This window comes from Musca domestica, unplaced genomic scaffold (assembly GCF_030504385.1).
Source record: "Musca domestica strain aabys unplaced genomic scaffold, Musca_domestica.polishedcontigs.V.1.1 14, whole genome shotgun sequence".
NCBI lineage: Eukaryota > Metazoa > Arthropoda > Insecta > Diptera > Muscidae > Musca > Musca domestica.
Genome location: NW_026712192.1, coordinates 12,901,676 through 12,928,179, shown reverse-complemented (window position 1 = coordinate 12,928,179; position 26,504 = coordinate 12,901,676). Strand labels below are relative to the sequence as shown.

Below are 26,504 nucleotides of genomic sequence, written 5' to 3'. Positions count from 1 at the left end.
GACTTTGTTGCAATTTTTTTTTATCTCGCCTTGTATGTGGAGGTAGGGTTAGGGTCAGAATAGAAAGAATAGAATTAGGGATTCAAATGGACCAAAAAATTAAAAATTTTCCTGATTTTGCAGTCGCTCTACGGGTCAAAATTAAAAACCAATCGGCACAGAATTTTGTATGAAGAGAGAGTTAAGGACAAGCACTTTGGAAATTGTTTTATGTGAATTTGTTTTGAATACCAATCAGCACGACAGACTTTGGACCAAATCCGTTTCAGAATATTTGGAGTCGATCTGTCCGTCCGTCCGTCTGTCTGTCTGGCTGGTGTGCACGATAACTCTCGAACGGAGTATCTGATTTGGTACATCGTAATATTATTATCAAACTTTGATCGAGTTTGCAGATGGGAAAAATTGGGTCACTACTTGTGGTACCTCCATTACAAAAGGTCGAAATTTTCAAAAAATATATTTTCAGCACAGAAAGAGAATGTAAGAGTCCAATTGTCTTCAAATTTCACACATCCCAATATTTATATTAACCCAAGGTCTGGTGCTACGGTGGAACATATCGGTCCACTCCTTCTGGTACCTCCCCCACACAAGTTCGAAATTTTCAAAAAAAAAAAAAAAAAATCTGCGCCGAAAAAGAAGCGATAATCCGGGTTTTCTCCAACTTTTCAAATCCTAATATTCTAGGTCTGGTGCAAAAATGGATAATAATGGTCCACTCCATCAAGCACCTCCCCACAAAGGGTAAACATTTTGAATAATCATAAGTCTTATTTAAGAATCCGATTGTTTTGAAATTTCACACATTCCAATATTTTCAAAAACCCAAGATCTGGTGTTAAGATGGAATATATCGGTCCACTCCTCTGGTACCTCCCCCACAAAAGGTTGAAAATATCCGATTCCATTTAGACTTGGCACATCTGAATATTTCTATCAACACAGGATCTGTTATTAAGACTGTAGAGATCGGACCATTCCTTTTGGTACCTCCCCCACAAAGGGTCAAAGTTTTGAGTAACCAAAACATTTATAAAATCCGAAATAAGCATCAGGATCTCTTTAAACTTCACACATCCCATTATTTCTACAAACACAAGATCTGTTATAAAGATTGTAGAGATCGGACCATTTCTTCTGGAACATGTCCCACATAGGGTTCAATATTTTGAAAAACAAAACGCTGAGGAAGAAAGCGAAATAAGCATCCAACACATCTAAATATACCACAAAGAGTCATAATTTCCAATACTTTTATCTATCATAAATTGCGAAACTAGTCAGCGATTCTTTACAACTTGCTATGTCTAAATATTTCTCTCAACCAGAAACCTGATATTAATATGAAATTTAGCGGAATTTATGATTTTATTTGTATTAGATGTCCATACCTGGCACGTCGCAACATTTATATCATATTAATCATAACACAAGCCAAAATAGATTTAAATAATAGAACATAGGCTAAGGGTATACATCTGTCTTCAAAAATTGCGAGTATAAAAATTGTAGGGCATAAAAATCTGCTGATTTGACTAACAAACTTTTACTGAGAAAAATTTCCCAATAGTGTGATCTCTAAGTAACACAAATGTGCGTTAGCCATTCGCTCTCACTTACTCAAACAAAATCCAATCATAATTTATACAAATTGTTATAATTTATTGGGTTATCGTATACACATAAATTTATATACTCTATCCTGTAATAATAGGTTCAACAACCGGACAAAACCTACTGCTGATAGGATCGATGTTTATTTAATAAATAACTTATTATTACTATTATCAAATTGTTTGTGCACTTTATTAACACTTGACTTCTTACAATTAAACATAATTTACGCTATAAATTTTTAATCACAACAATAAAATACAATATGTCACGCATTCATACATACATAATTTCTACGATACGATAAAATAAACAACAACAAATTGATAAATAATAATTTAGAAAATAAACATTTCAGTTTTTTTTTTTTTTTTTTTTTTTTTTTGGGTTAAGCTAAGCCATTTGGGGTTGAGTTGGGATTTGAGTCTGAGTCTGTGTTTGGGCATCGCACTGGCGATAGATGCGATAACACAAATAGGCATCGAATGTATAAAAGCTAAATGCGAGGAATATAAAGAACTGGAATGGTAAAAAGACATTAAAAATATAAAAAAAAATTAAAATAATTGTGTTTATAATAAATTTCCAAATATGCCACCATTTGTAGTATACTTACTGTGGCCACTGTATAAGCTACGACATCCAACGAGATGCTAACGCAGCCGCCAATAAAGCAACAGCACGCCAAAACGACATTCACGTACAATTCATATTTGACGGCATTAAATGTTAAGAATTTTCGCTGCCACACTTGGAAAAGACGAGCGAGCAGCATACATCCGGAAAACAGAAATGACAGTCCAACGATTACATTGTAGAAACATCCACGAAAATTGTGCAACTGCACCGAACTACAAACAATGCACAGGAATCCAAGGAGGCAGCATATCTGAAATTTGGTAGAAGCGGATGAAAGTTTTGTCGACAGCAGGATGGAAAGAAGAAGGAGGAAAATAGGAACAAGATTTATATTTATGAAGAGAGTAAACTGAGAAATCATATGCATTATATGAATGTGAACATATGTATGTAATGTGTAATTAATACGAGTTTTAGATATTTTTTTCTTGTAAAGCAAAACCCTATCATCTATTTCTCATTGTTTTAGTGATTACGAAAGATAACAATGGAATAAAGTAGTGTGTGTACTTCAAGAAAATATTTAAGCTACTTGCTATTACTTGAAAAATCCATATCAACAGATTGTTCTAAAAACTAATAAGAGTGTAGCGAAAAGGGACACGAGACACATCATCAAAATACATTTAGAACAGATCACGACAGGAGCTTCAATAGAGCCTATTGTATAGAGCCGGGTATCTGTATACAGTGACAAGCACAAGTCGATACATCGTAACTAAATATGGTTTAAGTTGCTGGAATACCAATAAATATATAAATTCTTTATTATTATATACAATGGTTTTAAAGAGCTATATCTCGATTTCAACCGATTCTCACCGATTCGTGCTTGGACAAACAAATATTGTTTGCACAGCAATAATAGCCTTACCACATATGGTGTAGGGTATTACAATGAGCTAGAGCTAGCTCTACAGTGCAGTAATACTTATGCCAAATTTTATAACGATCGGTTGAGATTTAAATTTAGCCCCCATATATATCTTTATACGATTTAACCAAATTTATCTTAAAAGACATTTGATGAAAATCGGTTCCCATATATCTATTGCTCCGATATATTAATACCCTACATCACTTTGTGCTGGGGGTATTATAAGCTTGATTGGGCCAAGCAATATGTAATACCTAAAAATATTGGACATAGAATAATATACATGGATTTTCCTATTTCACCGAGCTGAGTCGATCTACGTATGTACAGGGTGAGATAAAAAGAAAAAAAAAAAACTGCAACAAAGTCAAACGCCATAATTTTTACATTATTTTTTAAAATTTTATTGAATGAAAGCAAAAAATGTCGGAAATAGCATCAAATTTTAGAATAAGTTTAGATTTGTTCGAATTGGTCTCCTCTGGCACGAATTATGGCCAATGAAACAGTCACACGCTGCCCAAATGTTGCTCTGCGGTATTTCGGTCCATTCCCGGCGAAGCGCTTGCTTGAGGTGATCGACACTTTGGTATATTTAAGTGCCAACATTGCTTTCCAAAATAAACAAAATAGTCTAACGGATGGGTATCCGGATATTTTGGTAGCCACTGTGAGCTGGAAATGAAGCGAGGACCCTCATTTTGTAACCATTTTTGGGCGCGTGCTGAGTGCGATGGTGCTTAGTTCCGTTGGAATGTCCAAGGTCTGCGTTCAAAATTTTTGCGTGCCCAAGACTTTAATACACCCTCCAGAATATTTTCACGACAATATTCGGCATGTATTCTGATGCCACGGTCGATTAATACGAGCGGAGTGCGATCATCGGTTGTTATCGCGGCCCACACCATCACCTGGGCCTCAATTCTTGTTCTGTGAAAAAGTGAAATGAAAATTTTTATAAAGGAAAGAAATTTCAAATGAAAAAATTTATAAGGGAAATATTTTTCATTTAAAATTTTCATAGAACAAGAATCCACTCCCTGGTGGCCAACCGAGGGTGCACATTTTCAGCTAATCTCTTTGGCAAGTAAACACGATCATTTTGTTTGTTTACAAACTGCTGGACAACGAATGTATGTTCTCATCGGAGAAAACCAAATTCGGCAGTTCACTACTTTCGGCCAAGTGAAGCAACTCTTTAGCTCTTTTGAGTCTTGTCTTGTCTTGAACTTGTTGGAATTTCAATGGCTTTACCCTGAGCTCATTTTTTAATATTTGCCGAATGGAATATTGCGTATGTTCAGCTTACGAGCCATTTTTCGGCCACTGCGACGCGGGTTTCGATCAAGTCTCTTCTTTACTTTTCGAACCATTTCTGCTCCACTTCCTTGACGCCGGGCTACGCTACCAGTATCTCAGTAACGAGCGATGGTACGAGACACAAAAGTTTTATTCACATTTAAATGCTGGAGTGCTCTAGCGATAGCCACTTGAGATTTTCCAGCCAAATATGAAGAAATCACACTATCACGCTTGAATCCCATCACGAATAATTTTTTTTTCTGAAAATTCTCACCAAAATGCTTTTGTACGATTGTAAACAATACAATGAGCTGTCATTCGAATAATTTTCACAGCTGTCGGACGAGTGGTTTAGAAATGACAGCAGTCTGAAGTTGGTTGCAGTTTTTTCATCTCACCCTGTAACATTTCTTACAGCAAAATCAAAAAGTACACTTAATCATCAAAGATATAAGATGTGTGATGCATTTCAAAATACTACATTAAAAATTAAAAAGTGTTATAGGCGGGCAGGGAGGACCATGTGATACCCTAGATCTTTCGATTTAATGAAAGAATCCCACATGATACTAGCAGGCATTTTTGCGAAAACTTAAAAAAAAAATCCAAATAACAATGTTCGCCCTGTTTTTGAATATCGTTGAACTATTATTTGTGAAGTGACGTTAAAGATATGTCTTACGCCGACAAGCCAGAGACAATTGACGCTTTAAAGGACAATATTCTTGAAGCCATTGGTGATAAACAGTTGCACACAATCGATAAAGGACTTAAAAATTTTACCAGTGGTGTGACCGGATATCCAATCGAATAAAATGTTTTTCCGGAAGGTTTTGTACTAGCAAATTAATTTTAAGAATATGTTCAGAAGTTCGTTTTTATAACATTTGTGACAGATCCTGTATATTTGAGCAGAATCAATGAATAATCATTGGGTTTGACCCCGACTCCTATGTGTTTTACATGCTCTAAAAGCGTACATCATTTACACATCATATTTATCTATGGAATCTTTTCCAAAAGTTGGGCTAATTGGTGCACTTTGTCTCCACCCTCCATGCAATTATGGAAAATATTATAAATGTTATTGGGAATATGATTTTTGATTCAACTTTCAATTAATCTTTCATTGTGGCGGAAAAAGGGGATCGCATTTACATGTTTGCACAATAGAACCACATGACTTCATTTGAAGAACTTCCAGTTATATTTCTAACGTTTTGTTGTCCTTTTTTCATGACATCATTTAAAATGACAGTGCCATTATGTTAATGACCCACAAACATGCTGAGAGAAAGGGATACACACGTACATATGTGTGAAATACTTTTCAGAATAAAAGTGTAATCCTTAAACATTTAAAGAGGTGGTTAGAAGGAAATTGAAAATTAATTGAAATTGGAGTTACCAACTCGTGAAAGGGGAGATTTAATGGGAAAAAAATAAAACCAGTAAGGAAAGACAAAAGATGGGCGGCGCTGACTTTACGATGGCCAACACCATAGTGAGAATTTAGCAGAGCCACCTGTAACAAATAAACTCTTATATTGGCAATTTAAGTTTTACATAGATGTACATACATTTAAAACTGGTTGGAACCAATATATGGAAGCTATATTCTTAATCGATTTCCTTAATGGCAATTTAATTTTTAATTGCGTATTATGGCTTTACAGTGGTATATATTTGGAATCGAATGGAACCAACATATGGAAGCTACATTTTATTCGCAATCGATTTCCACTAAATTTGATGGAGGTTTTATATTGGATGTGGTATGAGACCTCTCGTACCAAATATCACTGATATAGATTGCATGTCATGACTTGGAGAAGACTTAAGAAGTATATAAATCGGATACATTGGTATGTCTGAATTTTACAAAATTTGATATCTTTGATGTTTGGTTAAATTCGGCAAATGTGCGTGAAACAATCCCATTTTGGCTTTTATTACACATTTGGCACACTATGAACTTAAAATCGCACATGGATATATGTAGAAGTTATATCTAAATCTTAACCAATCTCGACAGAATTTTTAAAGGTATTCTTGGATGATATCTTGTACCGAAAATCGTTGTTATCAAGTAGTGGCTTATAAGGATTTAATCGGCTTCAATATCAAATCGGGTCAAACAAATATATGAGGGCTTTAACTATATCTCAACCGATTTTCACCAAATGCGACGTTTTTGCTAAATTCGGATGTCAGAGAAGGTAGAAGCTATAACCATATCTGATTCAGTCTCGACAAAATTTGGCAGAGCTGCATGTGGTATCTCGTGCCGAATATCGTTGTCAAGGAGCGCATTAAAATAATAAATCGGCCGCAACAAATGGGAGCAATAGCTATATTTGAACCGATTTTTACCAAATTTTGATACACATGCTTCTAGGCTGGGCTAATATTACACATTTGGTGCAAAATAAAGATAGATATTGAAATTTCAATTTGTTTCGTCCTCGGACTAATCAAATGATTTGTGGAAAATTTCATATCAATCGGGCAATAATTGCAATTTGTACTTTGTTTACAAAAATACAGGGACAGATGGACGGACATGCACAAATCGACTCAGAATGTGATTCCATTCAGATAAGGAAAGGAAATGTGTGCCACAGTCTGGTGTAGGGTATAAAAATGGGAGGAAAAGTTGTTGTTGCTTGTTTGGTATTTCAGAAATTTAGAAGGTAAAAACTTTCGTTAAAAAAAATCAGATTTGGTTTTAGTTGCCATATACTGGGTGAGATGAAAAAAACTGCAGCCAACTTCAGAGAACTTACACCGCATCGGAAAGAAAATATACTCAAAAGAGCTAAAGAGTTGCTTCACTTTGCCGAAAGTGGTGAACTGCCGAATTTGGTTTTCTTCGATGAAAAAAAATTCGTTGTCCAGCAGTTTGTAAACAGACAAAATGATCGTGTTTATTTGCCAAAGAGGTCAGCTGAAAATGTGAACATTCGGTTGGCCACCAGAACACAAGCGCCGGCCATGGTTTTGGTGTGGGCCGCCATAACAGCCGATGGTGGCTCTCCGCTCGTATTAATCGACCGTGGCATCAGAATAAATGCCGAATATTATCGTAAAAATATTCTAGAGGGTGTATTAAAACCTTGGACACACAAACATTTTGATCGCAGACCTTGGACATTCCAACAGAACTCAGCACCATCGCACTCAGCACGCGTCACTTAAAAATGGTTAATCTTGATCAGCGTAAAATTCTAAGACGATTTAGCCCTGTCCGTCTGTTGTAATCACGCTACAGTCAAAACGAATTAAGATAGAAAGGTAAGATAATATTTTGTACAGATATCTCTTTTGTCTGCAGGCAGGTCAAGTTCGAAGATTTGCTATATCGGTCAACGATATCGTATAGCCTTATATATAGCTTTCCTTATGAGTACTTTACCTCCTAAAAGAGAATTGTCTATATAGGTCCACGATATCGTATATCCCCCATATAACGGTACCCCCCGATATCCGGTATTTTGATGATTTTAGCCACATATTTCAATGGAATTGTATGAAATTCCACACAAGGAGTTCCTTATGAGTACTTTACCTCCTATATATCGATATCGCATATCCCCCATATAACCGTAACCCCCCCCCCCCATATTCTGTATTTTGATGATTTTAGCCACATTTTTCAACGAAATTGTCTGAAAACCACACAAGGAGTTCTTTGTGTGTACTTTATCCCTTGGAAGAGAATTATCTATATAGGTCCACGATATCGTATAGCCCCCATTTAACAGTACCCACTGTATTCGGTATTTTGATTATTTTAGACACATTTTACAATGGAATTGTCTAAAATTCTACAGAAGGGGTTCTTTGTGAGTACTTTACCTACTGATAGAGAATTGTCTAAATAGGTCCACGATATAGTATAGCCCGCATATAACAGTACCCCCAGATATTCGGTATTTTGAAGATTTTAGCCCCATTTTTCACTTGAATTATCCGAAAATTAACACAAGTAGTTCCTTCTAAGTACTTTATCTCCTAGGAGAGTATTGTCTTTATAGGTCCACGATATCGTATAGCTCCCATACGACGGTAACCACCCGATGTTGGGTATTTTGATGAATTTCAATTTGATGATTTTTTCAATGGAATTTTCTGTAATTGCACACAAAGGGTTCCGTGTGAGTACTTTATCTCCTGAAGCAGAATTGTCTATATAGGTCCACAATATCGTATATCCCCCATATATGGGCACCTTCCGATATTCGGCATTTTTAAGATTTTAACGGAATTTTTAATGGATCTTATTTTTTTGGAAAATTTCCTAATTCGTCCCAAATGGTAGAGGATATTCAAAGTGCGGCCCGGCCAAACTTACTGCTTTTTTACTTGTTTGCTTTCATTCAATAAAATTTAAAAAAAAATGTAAAAATTATGGAATTTGACTTTGTTGCAGTTTTTTTTATCTCACTTTGTGGAAAAGTGGAAGTGTATAGGCAAAGGTCATAACAGGTAGACCAAATATATAATTTGTGAAGTATTCCGTTAAAAACTTTTGTTAAAGTCATCAAAATACCAAATATAGAGAGGTACAATTGTATAGACAATAACCGGACACAGAAGGTAGAACCCACTATGAACTTTATATCCCAAATTGTTAAACTATTCCGTTAGAGACTGTCGCTAAAATACGTCAAAATACCGACTTTGGGGAGGTACAATTGTATGGAACTTGAAGTGCAAACAAAAGACGTTTTTATACCCTAAACCACAAGGTGGTCGGAGTATTATGTCTTTGTGCATTTGTTTGTAAGAGGCAAAAGGAAACGAAATAGACCCATAGTTCCTTTTGATGCAGATCATCATCACAATCACATTCTGAGTCAATTTATGCATGTCCGTCCGTCCGCCTGTCCGTCTGTCCATGTATTTTTGTAAACAAAGTACAGTTCGCATTTATTGCCCTATTCAGATGAAATTTTGCACAAATCATTTGTTTGGCCCAAGGACGAACCCTATTGAAATTGGAGATAATCGGTCAAAATTTAGATATAGCTCCCATATATATCTTCGTCCGATTTGCCTTTTATTGTGCACCAAACGTGTAATATCGGTCCGAATAGTATGGCAAAGATTGGACCTGAAAATAAGTATGCCAAATTTGAATTCGGAATCGGTTCAGATATAGCTATAGCTCCCATATATATTGTTCATCCGATTTGTTATTTTTGTCCCCCGCAGCCGTAATATGCACTCTTTAGCAACAATATTTGGGGAAATATAGCATATACGGCTCAGAAATACATATATAACTTCGTCCGATTTACCTTTTATTGTGCACCAAACGTCTAATATTTGCCCAAATGGGATGAAATTTGGCACTTACGACCGAATTGGGTCTAGAAGCTAGTATGTCAAATTTGGTGAAGATCGGTTCAGATATAGCTATAGCTCCCATATATACTGTTCATCCGATTTGTTACCCACAACCGTAATATGCAGTCCGTAACAACGATATTCAGGGAAATATATCAAATACAGCTCAGAAATATCTTTGCCAAATTTTATCGAGATCGGTTCAGATTTGAATATAGCTCCCATATATATCTTTATCCGATTTTAAAATATATGTGCACCTAATTCGCAATACAAGTCCGAATTTAAAGGATACAAATGCTTCGGCATATTTAGTCCTTTGAACTTTAAATTATAATCATAGCGTGTATGATTGAATTCTCCATTAAAACTTTTAATTGATATGCGGAGCTCTACTAAATTAGCAAAGTGGTGTAGGGTATCATAAAGTCGGCCCCGCCCGACTTTAAGACTTTCTTTACTGGTTTTTAATTTAAATTTTAGTTTTCCATCACATGCCGCTGGGAATCCTAAGCTAAGTCTTATGCTGATTTAATAAAAATATATATACCTTGTTGGGACTAAAAAGAATATTTCGATGAATTACAAACGGAATGACAATCTTTATATATCCTCCAAACAATGTATGGTGGATGGTATAAAAATTGGAGTTTTTCCGTGACTCTGGTGAGCCTTGTATAGGTATAATTGGTATGACTGGTGCAGCCAATCGAATAAGCTTCAATGTCAGACTTGTACATTCTTCATATGGTTTCTCTTGTTTCTCAACATCATGCCCTGCGATTGGATTATCCATCGCCTTTCTATTTAACCAATTACTTTTCATATTTGAATTTTTCGAGTTACACCTGCATTTTGAAAGAATATTTGAAAAGATATGCTACTCTAAATCTGTTGTCTTTACTTCGTTTTTATGTTCTTTGTTATCTCCTCTGTTCATAATTTTCAATCACTTTCACTGTAAAATAGCAATCATTAAACATTTTAAATGAAACAATTAGTAAAAGAATGGGGTGAACGGGAACGAAAGAAAAGACAGAAACAACGAAAAAACCTTTGAGTCAGCCGATACAAATAAAAAAACGCACTGGGTCTGGCTGGTCATCATCTTTCGATGACGATGATGCTGATGATGGCGAGTGGATGAATAATAGAAAACTCTTATGGAATTTATCTGTTTTTTTACAGAACACACACGCACACATAGAGCATCATGTGCCGCTTCATTATCCAGTCATACCTACCATGCAACAGATTTTTGAAATACCGGAAATAGATTTTAAATATGTGCCATCATAAGCCAATGGCGCAGACATCTTTGACGGGCTGACAGACTGACTGCTAGGCTCCCTTCAAGTCACGTTATCTCTCTGCCCCGGGAGGGTTGTGACAACAGGCACTAAGTATTTGGAACAATTAAAGCCCGACTTCACGACGAAGGAAGAACGATAAACGCCAAAGACGATAACAAATCAACTAAACTGAACTTAGATATCTCCGTTGCTGTGGTTCTTGATTTTTTTGTGTTTAAGTTCTTCATTACTCGTCGTCTTTTTTCTGTTCTTGTTGCTGTTGTTTTTGTGATCTTGGGTGTTTTCCGGTTTACATGGGTGCTTAGAATAGTTGGTTGGTCTGCAGCCAGCCAGTCAGTCAGTCGTCCAGTCAGCGACTTGATTTGATACGGCCGGTACAAACGGCGGCGATATTTGATATGCCTTCAGTAGCAGTTATTCTTTTCATTGATTCAAGTAATTTATTAATTATGTCATGCGTAAATCTAGGTGACTGTTTTGTTGTTGTTATTGTTGGTGTGCGTTTGATTCTGTTATTTGTTGTTTTCTCCACATTTAATTCACGTTTTGAATTTATTTCCGTTAGAATTTGGCGACTATTTTCACGGCGAAGTGTGTGTGCTTTCACTTGTTTGGTTTGTTTTGAACTGCGGCAAAACGTCTCCATTACCCTCAGGTTCAATTGCGGGAGAGTGAATGAGAGTGTTTTGATATCTCCCCCTAGCGCCAAAGAGAACGCATTGAGTAAGAATGCCGCACAATGTGAGTGATGCTAATTTAGTGATTTCTTCCTCGAATTGTACAAAATGGGTTTTTCTTTATAAATCATATGGTCGTGGTAGAATTAAGAAGGTAAAGTCATGCAATCATATGTTTACAGTTTTTTTTTTCAAAATGTTCGTTTGACAACATCTCTTTGCCAAAATTTATACAAGGTGAGATAAAAAACTAAATAGCACCAAATTTTAGAATAAGTTTAGATTTATTCGAATTCGTCACCTTTGGCACGAATTATGGCCTTCAAAAGGCCAATGAAACCGTCACACGCTGCCCGAATGTTGCTCTGTGGTATTTTGGCCCATTCCCGGCGAAGCGCTTGCTTGAGGTGATCGACACATTGGTATTTTTTAGTGTCAACATGGATTTCCAAAATAGTCCAGACACAATAGTCCAACGGATTGGCTTCCGGAGATTTTAGTGGCCATTGTGCGCTGGAAATGAAGCGGGGAACCTCATTTTGTAACCATTCTTGGGTGGCGCCTGCTGAGTGCGATGGTGTTGTGTCCTGTTAGAATGTCCAAGGTCTGCGGCCAAAATGATTGCGTGCCCAAGGCTTTAATACACCCTCCAGAATATTTTCGCGAATATATTCGGCATTTATTCTGATGCCACGGTCGATAAATACGAGCGGAGAGCGTCCATCGGCTGTTATGTCGGCCCACACCATCACCATGACCGGCGCTGGACTTCTGGTGGCAAACCGAAGGTGCACATTTTCAGCTGACCTCTTTGGCAAGTAAACACGATCATTTTGTTTGTTTACAAACTGTTGGACAACGAATGTTTTCTCATCGGAGAAAACCAAATTCGGTAGTTCACCACTTTCGGCCAAGACTCAAAACAACTCTTTAGCTCTTTTGAGTCTATTTTCTCTCAGTTGTGGTGTAAGTTTTTGCACTTTTTAGAATTTCAATGGCTTTACCCCGAACTCATTTTTCAATATTTGCCAAGTGGAATATTGCGATATGTTCAGCTCTCGAGCCATTTTTCGGCCACTGCGACGCTGGTTTCGGTCAAGTCGCTTCTTTACTTTTCGAACCATTTCTGCTGATGTTGCTGTTTTCTTCCCTTCCGTCCAAATCCTTGACGTCGGGCTACGCTAGCTGTATCACGTTAACGAGCGATGGTACGAGACACAAAAGATTTATTCACACTTAAATGTTGGAGTGCTCTAACGAAAGCCACTTGTGGTTTCCAGGCAAATATAAAGATCACGTTTGAATTCCATCACAAAAAACTTTTTTCTGGAGAATTCACACCGAAATGCTTTTGTATGCTTGTAAAGAATATAATGAGCTGTTACTGGCATAATTTTAACAGCTGTCGGACGAGTGGCTTAGAAATAACAGCAGTCTGAAGTTGGTTGCAGTTTTTTCATCTCACATTGTATGTTAAATTCTGTGAAAATCGGTTCAGATATAGCTATAGCTCTCTTATATATTGTTCATCCGATTTGTTATGTTTGTTCCACACAGCCTTAATATGCACTCCCTAACAACAATATTCTCGGAAATATATCAAATACAGAACAGCAATACATTTGCCAAATTTTATCGAGATTGGTTCAGATTTGAATATAGCTCCTATATATATTATTATCCGATTTCAGGTTAATTGTGAACCAAATTGGTAGTGCCAAATTCCATCCCATTTGGGCAAATATTAGATGTTTAGTGCACAATAAAAGGTAAATCGGACGAAGTTATATATGGAAGCTATAGCCAAATCTGAACCGATCTCGATAAAATTTAGCAAAGGTATTTCTGAGCTGCATTTGGTACATTTCCCCAAATATTGTTGTTACAGAGTGCATATTACGGCTGCGGAGGACACAAATAACGAATTGGATGAACAATATATATGGGAGCTATAGCTATATCTAAACCGATTTCGATTAAATTTGGCATACTTATTTTCAGGCCTAACTTGGGTGTTTATGCAAATATGCATTCCATACAATTCGGGCTGATATTACATGGTTGGTGCACAATAAAAGGCAAATCGGACGAAGATATATATGGGAGCTATATCTAAATTTTGACGAATTATCTCCAATTTCAATAGAGTTCGTGCTTGGGCCAAATAAATTATTTGTGAAACATTTCATCTGGATAGGGCAATAAATGCGAGCTGTACTTTGTTTAAAAAGATACATGGACAGACGGACGGACGGACATGCATAAATCGACTCAGAATGTGATTCTGCATCAGATGCAGATCATTAAAAGGAACTCAATATTTAAGGAGTTATGGCCATTTTAAAGTTTTCAATAATTCATGCCTTAAAAAGTGATCACAAATAATAGCTAAAATCGCCGAAAACTCAATATTTAAGGAGTTATGGCCATTTTAAAGTTTTCAATAACTCATGCCTTAAAAAGTGATCACAAATAACAGCTTAAAGTTTTCAATAACTCATGCCTTAAAAAGTGATCACAAATAATAGCTAAAATCGCCGAAATCGAATCGTCTATCTCGTTTCCTTTTGCCTGTTACAAACAAATGCACAAAGACATAATACTCTGACCACCTTGTGGTGTAGGGTATAAAATGGTAAATTACGGTAAGTTCGCCCGGGAGGAACTTTTCATGCCTTCAGTTACAAACGGAATGACAAACATAACTTCGCTCCATACTATTTATGATAGAGGGTATAAAATGTTACTACGATATTTGCCATTTGCTGTTGTTTGAGAAAAATTCTTAAAAATAATTATTTATCATCCTTCTCCAACGGTTTTAATGGTTCCTAGTGATTCTCACTCACCGAAAATCGAATTTTGGTAATGTTAGCTCAAAAGTTTTCATTTGAAGGATTAAGGGTCTTAATTGTCAAATTTCTACTTTTTCGAATGATTTTTTCGCCTTCAGAGAGTTGACAACACTGCCGACTATTTCAAAGAGTTTACAGCTCGCGTGTGTGCCAACAATACAAGTGTACGACGCATAAATGGGGAGCAAATAAATGTTGTTGTGAGTAAACATTCCTACTAGAGAAAAGAGTATTCCGGCTCAGCTCACATTCAACATTCTTCCGTTTGGTGGGGGCATGGGTTGTTCAATGTTGCCTGTGGTGGGTCAATGTTTTTGTTTTAGTTTCGTTGTTTTTTTTTGACTCGCTATCATCGAATCAAAAATCCATGCTAGGCCCGCATACATGTTTAGGACTTCCATCCATATGGTCGTCATAATATCTCAAATAGTCGCCACAAACCGAAACCGAAGAACAATACTAAATCCAAGTGGAGCAGCTTTGATTTGTTGTTTTACTTTTCATTTTGGGTTTTTGTGTTTTGCGATAATAATTTTTAATTTTATGATAATTAAATGAAAAACAGGGCATGACTGTTAATGTCGGTGTTAAGAGTAAATCGCGGTTTTTGGATGAGGCATAAAAAACCACATGTAGGTATGTATGTGCTTTTGTGTGTACAGTATGTTAAACATCACATTATGCACTCTTTAAAACTTATGACTAATAATTGTGTGTTTTTATACCCTACACCACAAGGTGGTCAGGGTATTATGTTTGTAACAGGCAAAAGGAAACGAGATAGACCCATAGTTCCTTTTGATGATCTGCATAGAATCACATTCTGAGTCGATTTATGCATGTCCGTCCGTCCGTCTGTCCGTCCGTCCGTCTGTCCATGTATTTTTGTAAACAAAGTACAGGTCGCATTTATTGCCCGATCCAGATGAAATTTTGCACAAGTCATTTGTTTGGCCCAAGGACGAACCCTATTGAAATTGGAGATAATCGGTAAAAATTTAGATGTAGCTCCCATATATATCTTCGTCCGGTTTGCCTTTTATTGTGCACCAAACGTGTAATATCAGCTCGAATAGTATTGAATTTTGCACATACAACCAAATTAGGCATGAAAATATGTATGCCAAATTTGATCGAAATCGGTTCAGATATAGCTATTGCTCCAATATATACTGTTCATCCGATTCGTTATTTTAGTCTTCCGCAGCCATAATGTGCACTCTGTAAGAACAATGTTTGGGGAAATATATCAAATACAGTTTAGAAATACCTTTGCTAAATTTTATCGAGATCGGTTCGGATTTGGATATATCTCCCATATATAACTTTGTCCGATTTATCTTTCATTGTGACCAAATGGGATGGAATTTGGCACTTACGACCGAATTGAGTCTAGAAGCTAGTATGTCAAATTTGGATTGAAAATCGGTTCAGATATAGCTATAGCTCTCATATATATTGTTCATCCGATTTTTTATATTTGTTACCCACAGTAATATGCACTCCGTAACAACGATATTCAAGAAAAAATATAAAAAACAGCTCAAAAATATCTTTGCCAAATTTTATCGAGATCGGTTCAGATTTGGATATAGCTCCCATATATATATCAAATGGGCAATACAAGTCCGAATTTAAAAGATACAAATGCTTCGGCATGTTTAGTCTTTTGAACTTTAAATTATAATTATAATAATAGCGTGTATGATTGAATTCTACCATAAAAGCTTTTAATTGTTATGTGGAGCTCTACTAAATTAGCAAAGTGGTGTAGGGTATCATAAAGTCAGCCCAACCGACTTAAAGACTTTTTTTACTGGTTTCTTTTCCAATCTTGTGGTGTTATATCCCCATTTTATATTAATAAGTATTGGCAACTCTATTGATATTTATGATCTGTCATTCATCATTCCTTTTTGTTAGTCTTAAGTTATCCGTTGTGAAATAAACTACTGAAATGAAAACGCGTGTATTATTTCAACCCCTTCAAGTTACAACATGTGGGGTACAATGTAATTGATTACTCGTGACATGCATTAACGCCATAGCCATAACCCTTACCGTTGATACCAATTGAATTTTGCTTTTCTGGTTTTGGTTACTTCATAGCATGGTTCATTTTGTATAAAAAAATTATAGCTAATGTCTAGTAGCCTCTTCGCAAATAATTGTCCTGTGTTATAAACATTTTAATTCGCTATGTCAAATTTCAATAGCTAACCTTAAAGTGCAGTTTTCTCGAAACGGAATCTCTTGCGATGTGTCACTCTGTTTGAGTGAATGAGCGATATGTTAAAAAAAGAACAACCACGCAACAATTTGTTAGCTCGCACAGTTGGCTATGTTAAATTACTTTATGGTTATATAATTGTTCTTGGAATAGTTTTATTTTACGATGATGGTCTGTTATAAAATTGCAGAGCACTGACCTATACCATAGAATGATGGATGATAGCAACAGCGACAGCAGTGGACGAAAGGTAAACGCAATGTGTGTTTTCCAAAAATAACAAACTAGTTTTGGCCCATTAGGTTATGCCCTCCAAAAAAACATTTTTATAAATGTTTTCAAATAACCTTAAAATTTTTAACAATTGTTGCAAATTGTAACTGTAAATGGGGTAGTCTGTTAACACAAAATTCCTGCGAAAGAGAGAGTTTTAAGAGAGACATATTGACAGTTACTCTACGGCAGAGCTGTTCAACAAGAACAAGAGCTCTCTCGCCAGTCTAAATTTTCTCAGTTCTTTTAAATCATCAACAAATGAGTGTTAAAAGATTATTCATAATTTTTTTTTTCTGTATCAATACGCTTTATAAATAATCTTGTACAATATTCATGTTAAACCAGTAAAGAGAGTCAAAATTCGAGCGGTGCCAACTTTATGATACCCAACAGGACTATAACTATTTAGTAGAGTCCCGTGTAGCAAATAAATGTTCATTGTGTATTAGGCTTTAGGGCGGCTTGAATTTTAAATAGCCTATAGAAGCTATATCTTAATCGATTTCCATTAAACGTGACTGAGGTAAATTTATGTCGTGTGACCTCTCGAACCAAGTATCGTTGCATGTTATGACTTTCGGAATAGCTAATAAACAAGTATCGGTCGATTTTGCCGACAGATGCATACCTTCTGCGCTCTTGACCCTCTATGGAGTGGGTTTTGAAAGAATGGGTCAATATTGTCCATTTCGTATCGGACCTAAATAAATATGATATAAATATACAAGAAAATAGAACATTTATATCCAATTTATTGAAAATCATAAATTCCATATTCATTTCAGGTTTGTGGCAAAGAGAGATATATTAAGATATAGCAAGTTGTAGAGAATCGCTGAGTTGTTTCGCAATTTATTCTAGATAAAAGTATTGAAAATTGTTTTCCTTTGTGGGTGAGGAACTGATTCGCAGATATATGGCATCTTCACAACAGACCCTGCAGAAAACGGTGGAGGTATTGATGAACTGCGAGTGGTGCTACACTGATGAAAAAGTCAGTAGTATCAATGCCCTGCAGAAAACGGTGGAGGTATTGATGAACTGCGAGTGGTGCTACACTGATGAAAAAGTCAGTAGTATCAATGGTTGTAGGCGGCGAGTACTGCTTGACTACTCGCAAGTGCTGCACTGTTTTTTTTTATAATCGCATATATTGGTAACACTGTCAGCATCTGATTATGCTTATTTGTGATTTGTGTTTTGTGCATTGTGTGGACTTGCAAGTAAAATATTTGTTTTTTTTTAAGTGAAAAAGAAAAGAAAAAAAGAAAAAAAAATATTGTTTTGAAATAAAAATAGCTGAATGAAAACAAAATCTGTCTTTCATTCTTTTAATTATTCGCAATAGCAATGCGAATAATTACGATCGTGCAGTATGTTCAGTTACTTTCTTTCAATGGCGACTGATGCAAAATTCAGCAGTCGCTCACCCCTCACAGAGCGCTGCAAAAGCGAGTACTGATTTTCACACGACAGTCCAGTGTAAAAGTCAGCAGCTCTAACCGTTAACGGGGAAATGAAGAGCGAGTGGTCGGTATCGCTTGGCGAGTACTCGAGCAGCACTGCGGTATTACTCTTTTTTTCTGAAGGGGATATTGTGTTATTGTTTGTGTGTGTGAAATTTGAAGAGAGTTGGATGCTTATTTCGCTTTCTTTGTGGGAGAGGCACTTGATGGAGTGGACCATAATTATACATTTTGCAACCTGACATAGAACTGACACAAATATTAGGATTTGAAGACAGTCGGACTCTTATATCACATATTATAAGAGTTGTAATTATTCAAATTTTGACCATTTGTGGGTGAGGTACTTGATGGAGTGTCCATTTTCTCGCTTAAACTAATACTGACGGAAATATTAGGATTTGCAAAGTTGGAGCAAAATCGGATTATCCTTTCTCTTTCTATGCAAAAAATATATTTTTGCAAATTTGGACGATTTGTGGGGGAGGTGCCAGAAATAGTGAACTGATATTGTCCATCTTAAAACCAGACCTTGGGTTAATTTAAATATTGGGATGTGTGAAATTTAAAGACAATCGGAATCTTAGATCACATTTTATGAGAGTTGTAATTATTCAAAATTTTGACCATTTGTGGGGGAGGTATTTGATTAAGTGCACTGATATTGTCCATTTTCATACCTGACCTAGCACTGACGCAAATATTAGGATTTGCAAAGTTGGAGCAAAATCGGAGTATCACTTCTCCTTCTGTGCAAAAAATATATTTATTGAAAATGTCGACCTTTTGTGGGGGAGGTACCAGAAGGAGTGGACCGATATTGCCCATCTCCGAACTCGACCTAAGTTTCACAAAAATATTAGGATGTACCAAGTTTGGACCAAATCGGATACTCTCTTCGCGAGTTATCGTGCGCACCAGCCAGAAAGACGGACGGACGGAAGGACATCGCTAGATCAACTTCAAAATGTTCTGAAACAAATTTGGTCAAAAAATGCCTATGGTCTAAAACCGTTATTTCGACTAGGCGCGTTTTGGCCGTATCAAAAGATATTTATTTCCGTAGCCTTATGACTGAGGGTATAAAAATCGGACTTGACTACTTTCATTGACAAAATGTAGCGTCCTTGATGTATTATTTACATCAAATTAGGGGGACATATACATGGAAGACATATCTATATCTGAACCGATCTCGACAAAACTTAGAAAAGGTATTTTTATTATACACCCAACATTTAGTACCGGAAATCCTTGTTATGAAGTGGATTATACGGATTCGGCTGACTTATTTGTGATATATAGCAGCTAAATTCAACACACTTGATTCTAGGCTAAGTTTGGTAGTCTATTTGGGCTAATATTACACATTTGGCGAACAATATACTTGAAATCGGACGAAGATATAGATGGGAGCTATATCCGAATCTGAACCCATCTCGATAAAATTTGGCAGAAGTCGCCTAAGCTTTATCTGATATCTTGTACCAAATATCATTTTTGTGCAGTGCATATTACGAATGTGGGGAACTTAAGCACAAAATCGGATGAAACATATACAGTACCGTGCAAAACCGAGCAAATGTTTTGTGATTTTAACTTCAACACTCTACGAACATAAAAATACATAACCAAATTGTATGAAACTTCGGTATTTTATTCTTTAATGCTTGTTAACAATAACAAAATACAAAATATGATGAAAAATTTAATGGAGAAGGAGAATACAAAACGATCGCCAAAGAAACTCTACTTGCCCAGCTATGCACGTTTCAAATTATTGTGTTTATCTTTATGTTCTTAATACTTTGTCCATAGTCCCTTATTTTTTATGACGCTTGTACACCTTTTGGGCATACTCTCGACTAAATTTTGAATAAAATCGTTGGGTATTTGGTCCCACTCATGTTGTACACGACGCCACAGTTCGCCCATGTTCTCAGGTGCCCTTTGATATTTTCCGAGACGCTTTTTCACAATCGCCCACAAATTCTCAATTAGATTGAGATCGGGGGATTGAGCTGGCCACTCCATTACCTGGAAATGTTGCTGGGATAGCCATTCCTCGACTATTTTAGCCGTGTGTTTTGGATCTCCGTCCTGTTGAAAAATTACTTCCCCCTCGGGATACGCACATCGTTCGACAAAGTCAAGCAAATTGGTCTGCAAAATGTTCAGGTAATCTTCCTTCTTCATAATACCGTTTATTTTAACGAGTGGTCCAACATGCCACCGTGTAAAGCAGCCTCACACCATCAAACTGCCTCCTCCATGTTTTAAAGTCTGCTTCACGTGATGTCTTTGAATGGTTTCTTCATGTCGACGCCAGCAATACCGCATTCCATCTGACTGAAATCTGTTTATCTTAACTTCGTCAGACCAAATAACGAGTTTCCAATCCTCAGCGCTCCAATTTTTATGATTTTTGCAGAATGCTTTAACATTTTTTGCAGATAAAGCTGGTTTTTTCTTTTTAATAGCTGATACGAGTCCGATTCTATGCAAGGCTCTGCGTGCGGTCCACCCTTTGCATTAAACGAGCATTCGAGTCTGAGAGTAGCTTAGGCCTTCCTCCAAGATTTGGTTCACATTGAATTTTTCGTCTTTTCTAGACATTTACTACTGTGCGTTGGCTAATGTTTAATTTTTCTGCAATTTTTCGTGATGATTCACCTCTTTCGGTTAGCACAACAACGCTATTTTCTATTTCAGCACTTATTTTTCTCATTTTTGCAATGTTTTAACTTTAAATTGTTTTTTACTACTAAAATCATGGACTAATAGCAAGCAAAGTCTAAATGTAGAATCCAAAACAAATAACGGTACATTTTTCTATTCGTCTATTCTATTCTTTCTTTCTTTCTCTCAGAGAAATTGTAAGTTTATGAGCGTAAATGCGAAACGTGCATAACTGAGCAAATAGAGTTTCTTTGAAGATCGTTTTGTATTCTCCTTCTCCTTTAACTTTTTCATCATATTTTGTTTGTTGTTATTGTTAACAAGCATTAAAGAATATAATAATTTTCATTAAATTCGGTTGTGTATTTTTATATTTGCAGAGCGTCAAAGTTAAATTAAAATAACATTTGCTCGGTTTTGCACGCTACTGTATATGTGAGCTATATCTGAACCGATTTTTATCAAATTTGATACACTTTCTTCATGGCTGAATTAGGTCATATGTGCCAAAACCCCTTCTATTTGGATTGATATTCACCATTTAGTGCACAATAAACGACAATTGGGAAATATATATACGGAAATTATATTCAAATCTAAACCGATTTCGATAAAATTTGACAGAGGTATTTCGAGCTGTGTAATATATCTTGTATCGAATATTGTTGTAATGATGTGCAAATTACAGCTTTGGAGGAGCTTATATATCAAATCATATAAAACATATGTATGGAGGCTATAGCTATATCTGAAACGATTTTCACCAAATTTTAAACACTTGCTTATGGGCTAAATTCGATCGGATGTTTCGAAATCCATTCCATTTCTATGATAATTACACATATGGTGCACAATAAAATGTAAATCGGACGAGATTATATGTGTGGGAGGTATATATAGAGCATTTCTAATGGAAAATTATTTCGTAGTATTTGAAAGAGAAACAGGGTAATCCAAGAGTGAGTTATTAGTCAATAAAGTCGAAAATCTGTGATAAGCAGTTCGTTGATTTTTTTATATATATCTAACCTCAAATATATTAGATGTTTTTAAAATACAATTTTCTATATGTATATTGTATTTTTTCGAATATTTAGATCAATTATTCGGCAGACTTTTCCTGTGTCTGTGACTGTCTATTATAGAATTCCAAAAAAATTGTTTTTTTTTTTAATTTTAAATAATTTTAAGAAACGGAATAATTAGGTAAACAGGCAAATGCTCATTAAAATACTTCAAAACATTTTGTTTTTTGTTTATAATACCAGCAAGGTCATTGCGTGAAAGACGGAGTAGGCTACTAGGGTTGTATACATATTTTAAATCAAAGAATATTATGTAATAATATAATTTGAATACTTTGCGGTGTGTTTTTGTATACCACGTGCGCACTTCGAATGTGTTCACTCGAAAACAGGGTTTGATATTAGAATCACTACTGTATGAAAATGCTTTTCCTCGTCAAATATCTAATAGTCGGATTCATATGTATGCAGATGACGTACAGATCTTTCATGTTAGTTTTCTGAATAATATTTGTCATATATTGGTCAGATACATGAACTTAATTTAGATATTATTAATGTAAGCCAATATAAGCGGTTTCAATTCCACTCAGATTGAAATGTTTGCTAATAGGCACATAAAAATAGAAAATTAATATTAACAAGTTAAAAAGTATCGGTCGGTATTGCCGACAGATATATACCCTCAGCCTGTGTTCGATTATTTAAATATAATTTGACTAGTGTTACAATTATTAAAACGTTTTACCCTCTATGGAGCAGGTTCCGAAGTAATGGGCCAATATTGTCTATTTCGTATCGGATCCCAAAATATGATATAAATATTCCGACCTTCCTGGTATGGATTATATCGACTAACACCTTTACTATATATGAGATATGTAATAATTTTTAGAAAATTTTAAAAGTGCGTGATGTACGAGATAGAGTCTACCGAAATATTCAACTTTTATACTTCATCTGATAAATAAAAAAAAGGGATATTTATGTCCAATTTTATGCGAAATTAAAAATTCCGATAAATTTCATATTCATATCAGGCTTCTTATTTAGAGAAATATTTGAGCATAGCAAGTAGTAAAGAATTGCTAAATTGTTTCGTAAGTTATGACAGATAAAATGATTGAAAATTGTGATCCCAGAAGCGGTTGGCAGATATATATCAACTTCACAACCGATCTTGTGTTAGCAAAAATATTTGAATGTGTAAAATTTGAGGAGAGTTGGATGTTTATTTCGCTTTATTTGGGCGTTCGTTTTCCAAAATTTTGAACCCTTTGTATGGGGGACAAGAAATGGTTCGATCTATACCACCTTTATAACAGATCTTGTGTTGATACAAATGTTTAGATGTGCCAAGTCTAAATGGAATCGGATGTTAGTTTGGCGTGTTATTAGCTACATGGTTATTCAAAATTTCGACACTTTGTGGGGCAGGTACCAGAAGGAGTGGGCCGATACATTACATTTTCGCACCAGACCTTGGACTAATAAAATTATTGGGATGTGTGAAATTTGAAGATTATCGAAGTCTTACATCACATTTTATAAGAGTTTTAATTATCCAAAATTTTGACCCTTTGTGGGGGAGGTCCCTGATGGAGTGGACCGATATTGTCCATTTTCGCACATGACCTAGCACTGATGAAATAATTAGGATTCGCAAAGTACCAGAAAAATCTGATTATCCTTTCTCTTTTTGTGCAAAAAATATTTTTTGAAAAGTTCGACCTTTTGTGGGGGAGGTACCAGAAGGAGTGGGCCGATACATTCAATTTACGCACCAGACCCTGGACTAATGAAATTATTAGGATATGTGAAATTTGAAGACTATCGGACTCTTACATCACATTTTATAAGAGATTTAATTATCCAAAATTTTGACCCTTTGTGGGGGAGGTCCCTAATGGAGTGTACCGATATTGTCCATTTTCGCACATGACTTAGCACTGATGAAAATATTAGAATTCGCAAAGTTCCAGCAAAATCGGATTATCCTTTCTCTTTCTGTGCAATAAATTATCTTCTTTGCAAATTTTGACATTTTGTGTGGGAGGTACCAGAAGAAGTGGACCGATATTGCCCATCTCCGAACTCGATCTAAGTTTGACAAAAATATTACGATGTACCAAGTTTGGATCAAATCGGATACTCCCTTCGAGAGTTATCGTGCGCACCAGCCAGCCAGACAGACAGACAGTCAGACGGACGGACGGACGGACATCGGTAGATCGACTACAAATGTTCTGAAACGGATTTGGTCCGAAGAGACTTAGGGTCTAAAACCGTTATTTCGACTTGGCACGTTTTGACCGTATCAAATGATATATACCCTCTGTAGCCATATGGCTGAGGGTATAAAAACAAACAAGTAAGCAAAGGCTATAGTCGTGAGGGGCCGACCATGTGATACCCTACAACACTACACAAATATATTAGAAGCCCCCTTATGTCCAAATCCACTTTGGAAGATTTCGCTTTTTAAATTATGTCATTTAGCATTTTGACCAGAGACAATATTTACGCGCTCCGTCGTGCTGTTAATTGTTGTGGTCCACTTTACAGCTAAATATAATCCAATGGTACTCAAAAATGCTAGACTTCTTCGCTGTCCTTAGCTCTCTGCACAGACGTGTCGATTTTCTTCAATTGTGTGATCAGGAAAATTGTTCTGTTTTTGGTTAATTTGGAATTTTTTTACACAAAAGTAACGGTCCTTTCCTCTAAGTTCGTGCGAGATTTCGTCTCCTTTGGCTTCTATTTGTGATCTTTATAAATTTTTATCTGACCTCTTTAGCAAGTAAACACGATCATTTTGTTTTGTTTACAAACTACTGGACAACGAATGTTTTCTCATTGGAGAAAACCAAATTCGGCAGTTCACCACTTTCGGCCAAGCGAAGCAACTCTTCAGATCTCTTGAGTCTATTTTCTTTCTGTTGCGGTGTAAGTTCTTGCACTTTTTGGAATTTCAATGGCTTTACCCAGAGCACATTTTTCAATATTTGCCGAATGGAATATTGCGTGAGCCATTTTTCGGCCAGTGCGACGCGGGATTCGATCAAGTCTCTTCTTTACTTTTCGGACCATTTCTGATGATGTTGCTGTTTTCTTCCGTCCACTTCTTTGACGTCGGGCTACGCTTCCAGTATCACGGTAACGAGTGATGGTACGAGACACAAAAGATTTATTCACCTTTAAATGCTGGAGTGCTCTAACGATAGCCACTTGTGGTTTTCCAGCCAAATATAAAGAAATCACACTGTCACGCTTGAATTCCATCACGAATATACCGCAATGTATTCAAAGAACATTATTACATTATATTCTTTGATTTCAATGTGTTTTATGTATACAGCTCTAGTAGTCTACTCAGTCTTTCAAGCAATGACCTTGCAGAAATTATAAACAAAACAAAAAAAAAAAAAAAAATGTGTTCGGAAGAATGTATGCGAGCACTTGCGTATTAACCTAATTGTTCCGTTTCTTAAAATGATTTTAACTTGAAAAAAGTACTTTATTTTGGAATTTCATAATACAGACATACAGACAGTAGACTGAGGGCAGTCTGACAGGCAATTGATAAAAATATTCGAAAACATATAATATAAACATAGAGAACATTTTGTTAAAATGCACCCAGTCAAAGATCAGCTTATCGAAGATTTTCCGACTTTATTGACATGCAACTCTACACTATTTCTCTTTGGGGAAACATCGATTAGTTCAATTGATAACAGTTTACAAAACCCTGTTAATAACTTATTGTTTAATGCTTTAATGAATTACTTATAATTCTATCAATTTATTCTCATATGTTTTCATTTATTTATAAATTTTTAATTTGATATGCAACACTTAATTTTACTTCATGTTATTGTAAAATTGTTATCTGTTCGTCTAGAATGCTACAGACAATGTGCATATTGAAAAGGTTTACCTTATCAATATCTGAAGAAAATATTTGTTTTACTTATATTTATACCCTACACCACATAGTGGTAAGGGTATTATGTCTTTGTGCATTTGTTTGTAACATGGAGAAGGAAACGAGATAGACCCCTAGTTACTTTTGAGAACCTTCATAGAATCACTTTCTGAGTCGATTTATGCATGTCAGTCCGTCTGTCCGTCCGTCCGTCCGTCTGTCCATGTATTCTTGTGAACAAAATGCAGGTCGCATTTATTATCCGATT

The 26,504-nt window shown here is 35.9% G+C and overlaps 1 protein-coding gene across 1 annotated transcript; it reads right to left on the bottom strand.

Annotated features, from left to right (window-relative positions):
• Nucleotides 1-1,638: 1,638 nt before the first annotated feature.
• LOC101889649 (uncharacterized) lies at nucleotides 1,639-11,743 on the bottom strand. The gene is made up of 3 exons (XM_005186567.4): nucleotides 11,032-11,743; nucleotides 2,234-2,506; nucleotides 1,639-2,136 (listed from the first exon to the last, which is right to left on the bottom strand). Exons 1-3 carry the CDS (start codon nucleotides 11,101-11,103, stop codon nucleotides 2,011-2,013), a joined length of 471 nt encoding a protein of 156 aa, XP_005186624.1. The 5' UTR covers nucleotides 11,104-11,743; the 3' UTR covers nucleotides 1,639-2,010.
• Nucleotides 11,744-26,504: the final 14,761 nt, after the last annotated feature.

Excerpts from the sequence above, each read along its gene's own strand:
- LOC101889649 (XM_005186567.4), bottom strand. The coding sequence starts at position 11,103 with ATGTCTGCGCCATTGGCTTATGATGGCACATATTTAAAATCTATTTCC. Across the intron at positions 2,507-11,031 it reads TTTCAAAAATCTGTTGCATG|ATATGCTGCCTCCTTGGATT; the intron begins GTAGGTATGACT and ends ACCAAATTTCAG. Across the intron at positions 2,137-2,233 it reads TAGCTTATACAGTGGCCACA|TTCTTTATATTCCTCGCATT; the intron begins GTAAGTATACTA and ends TTACCATTCCAG.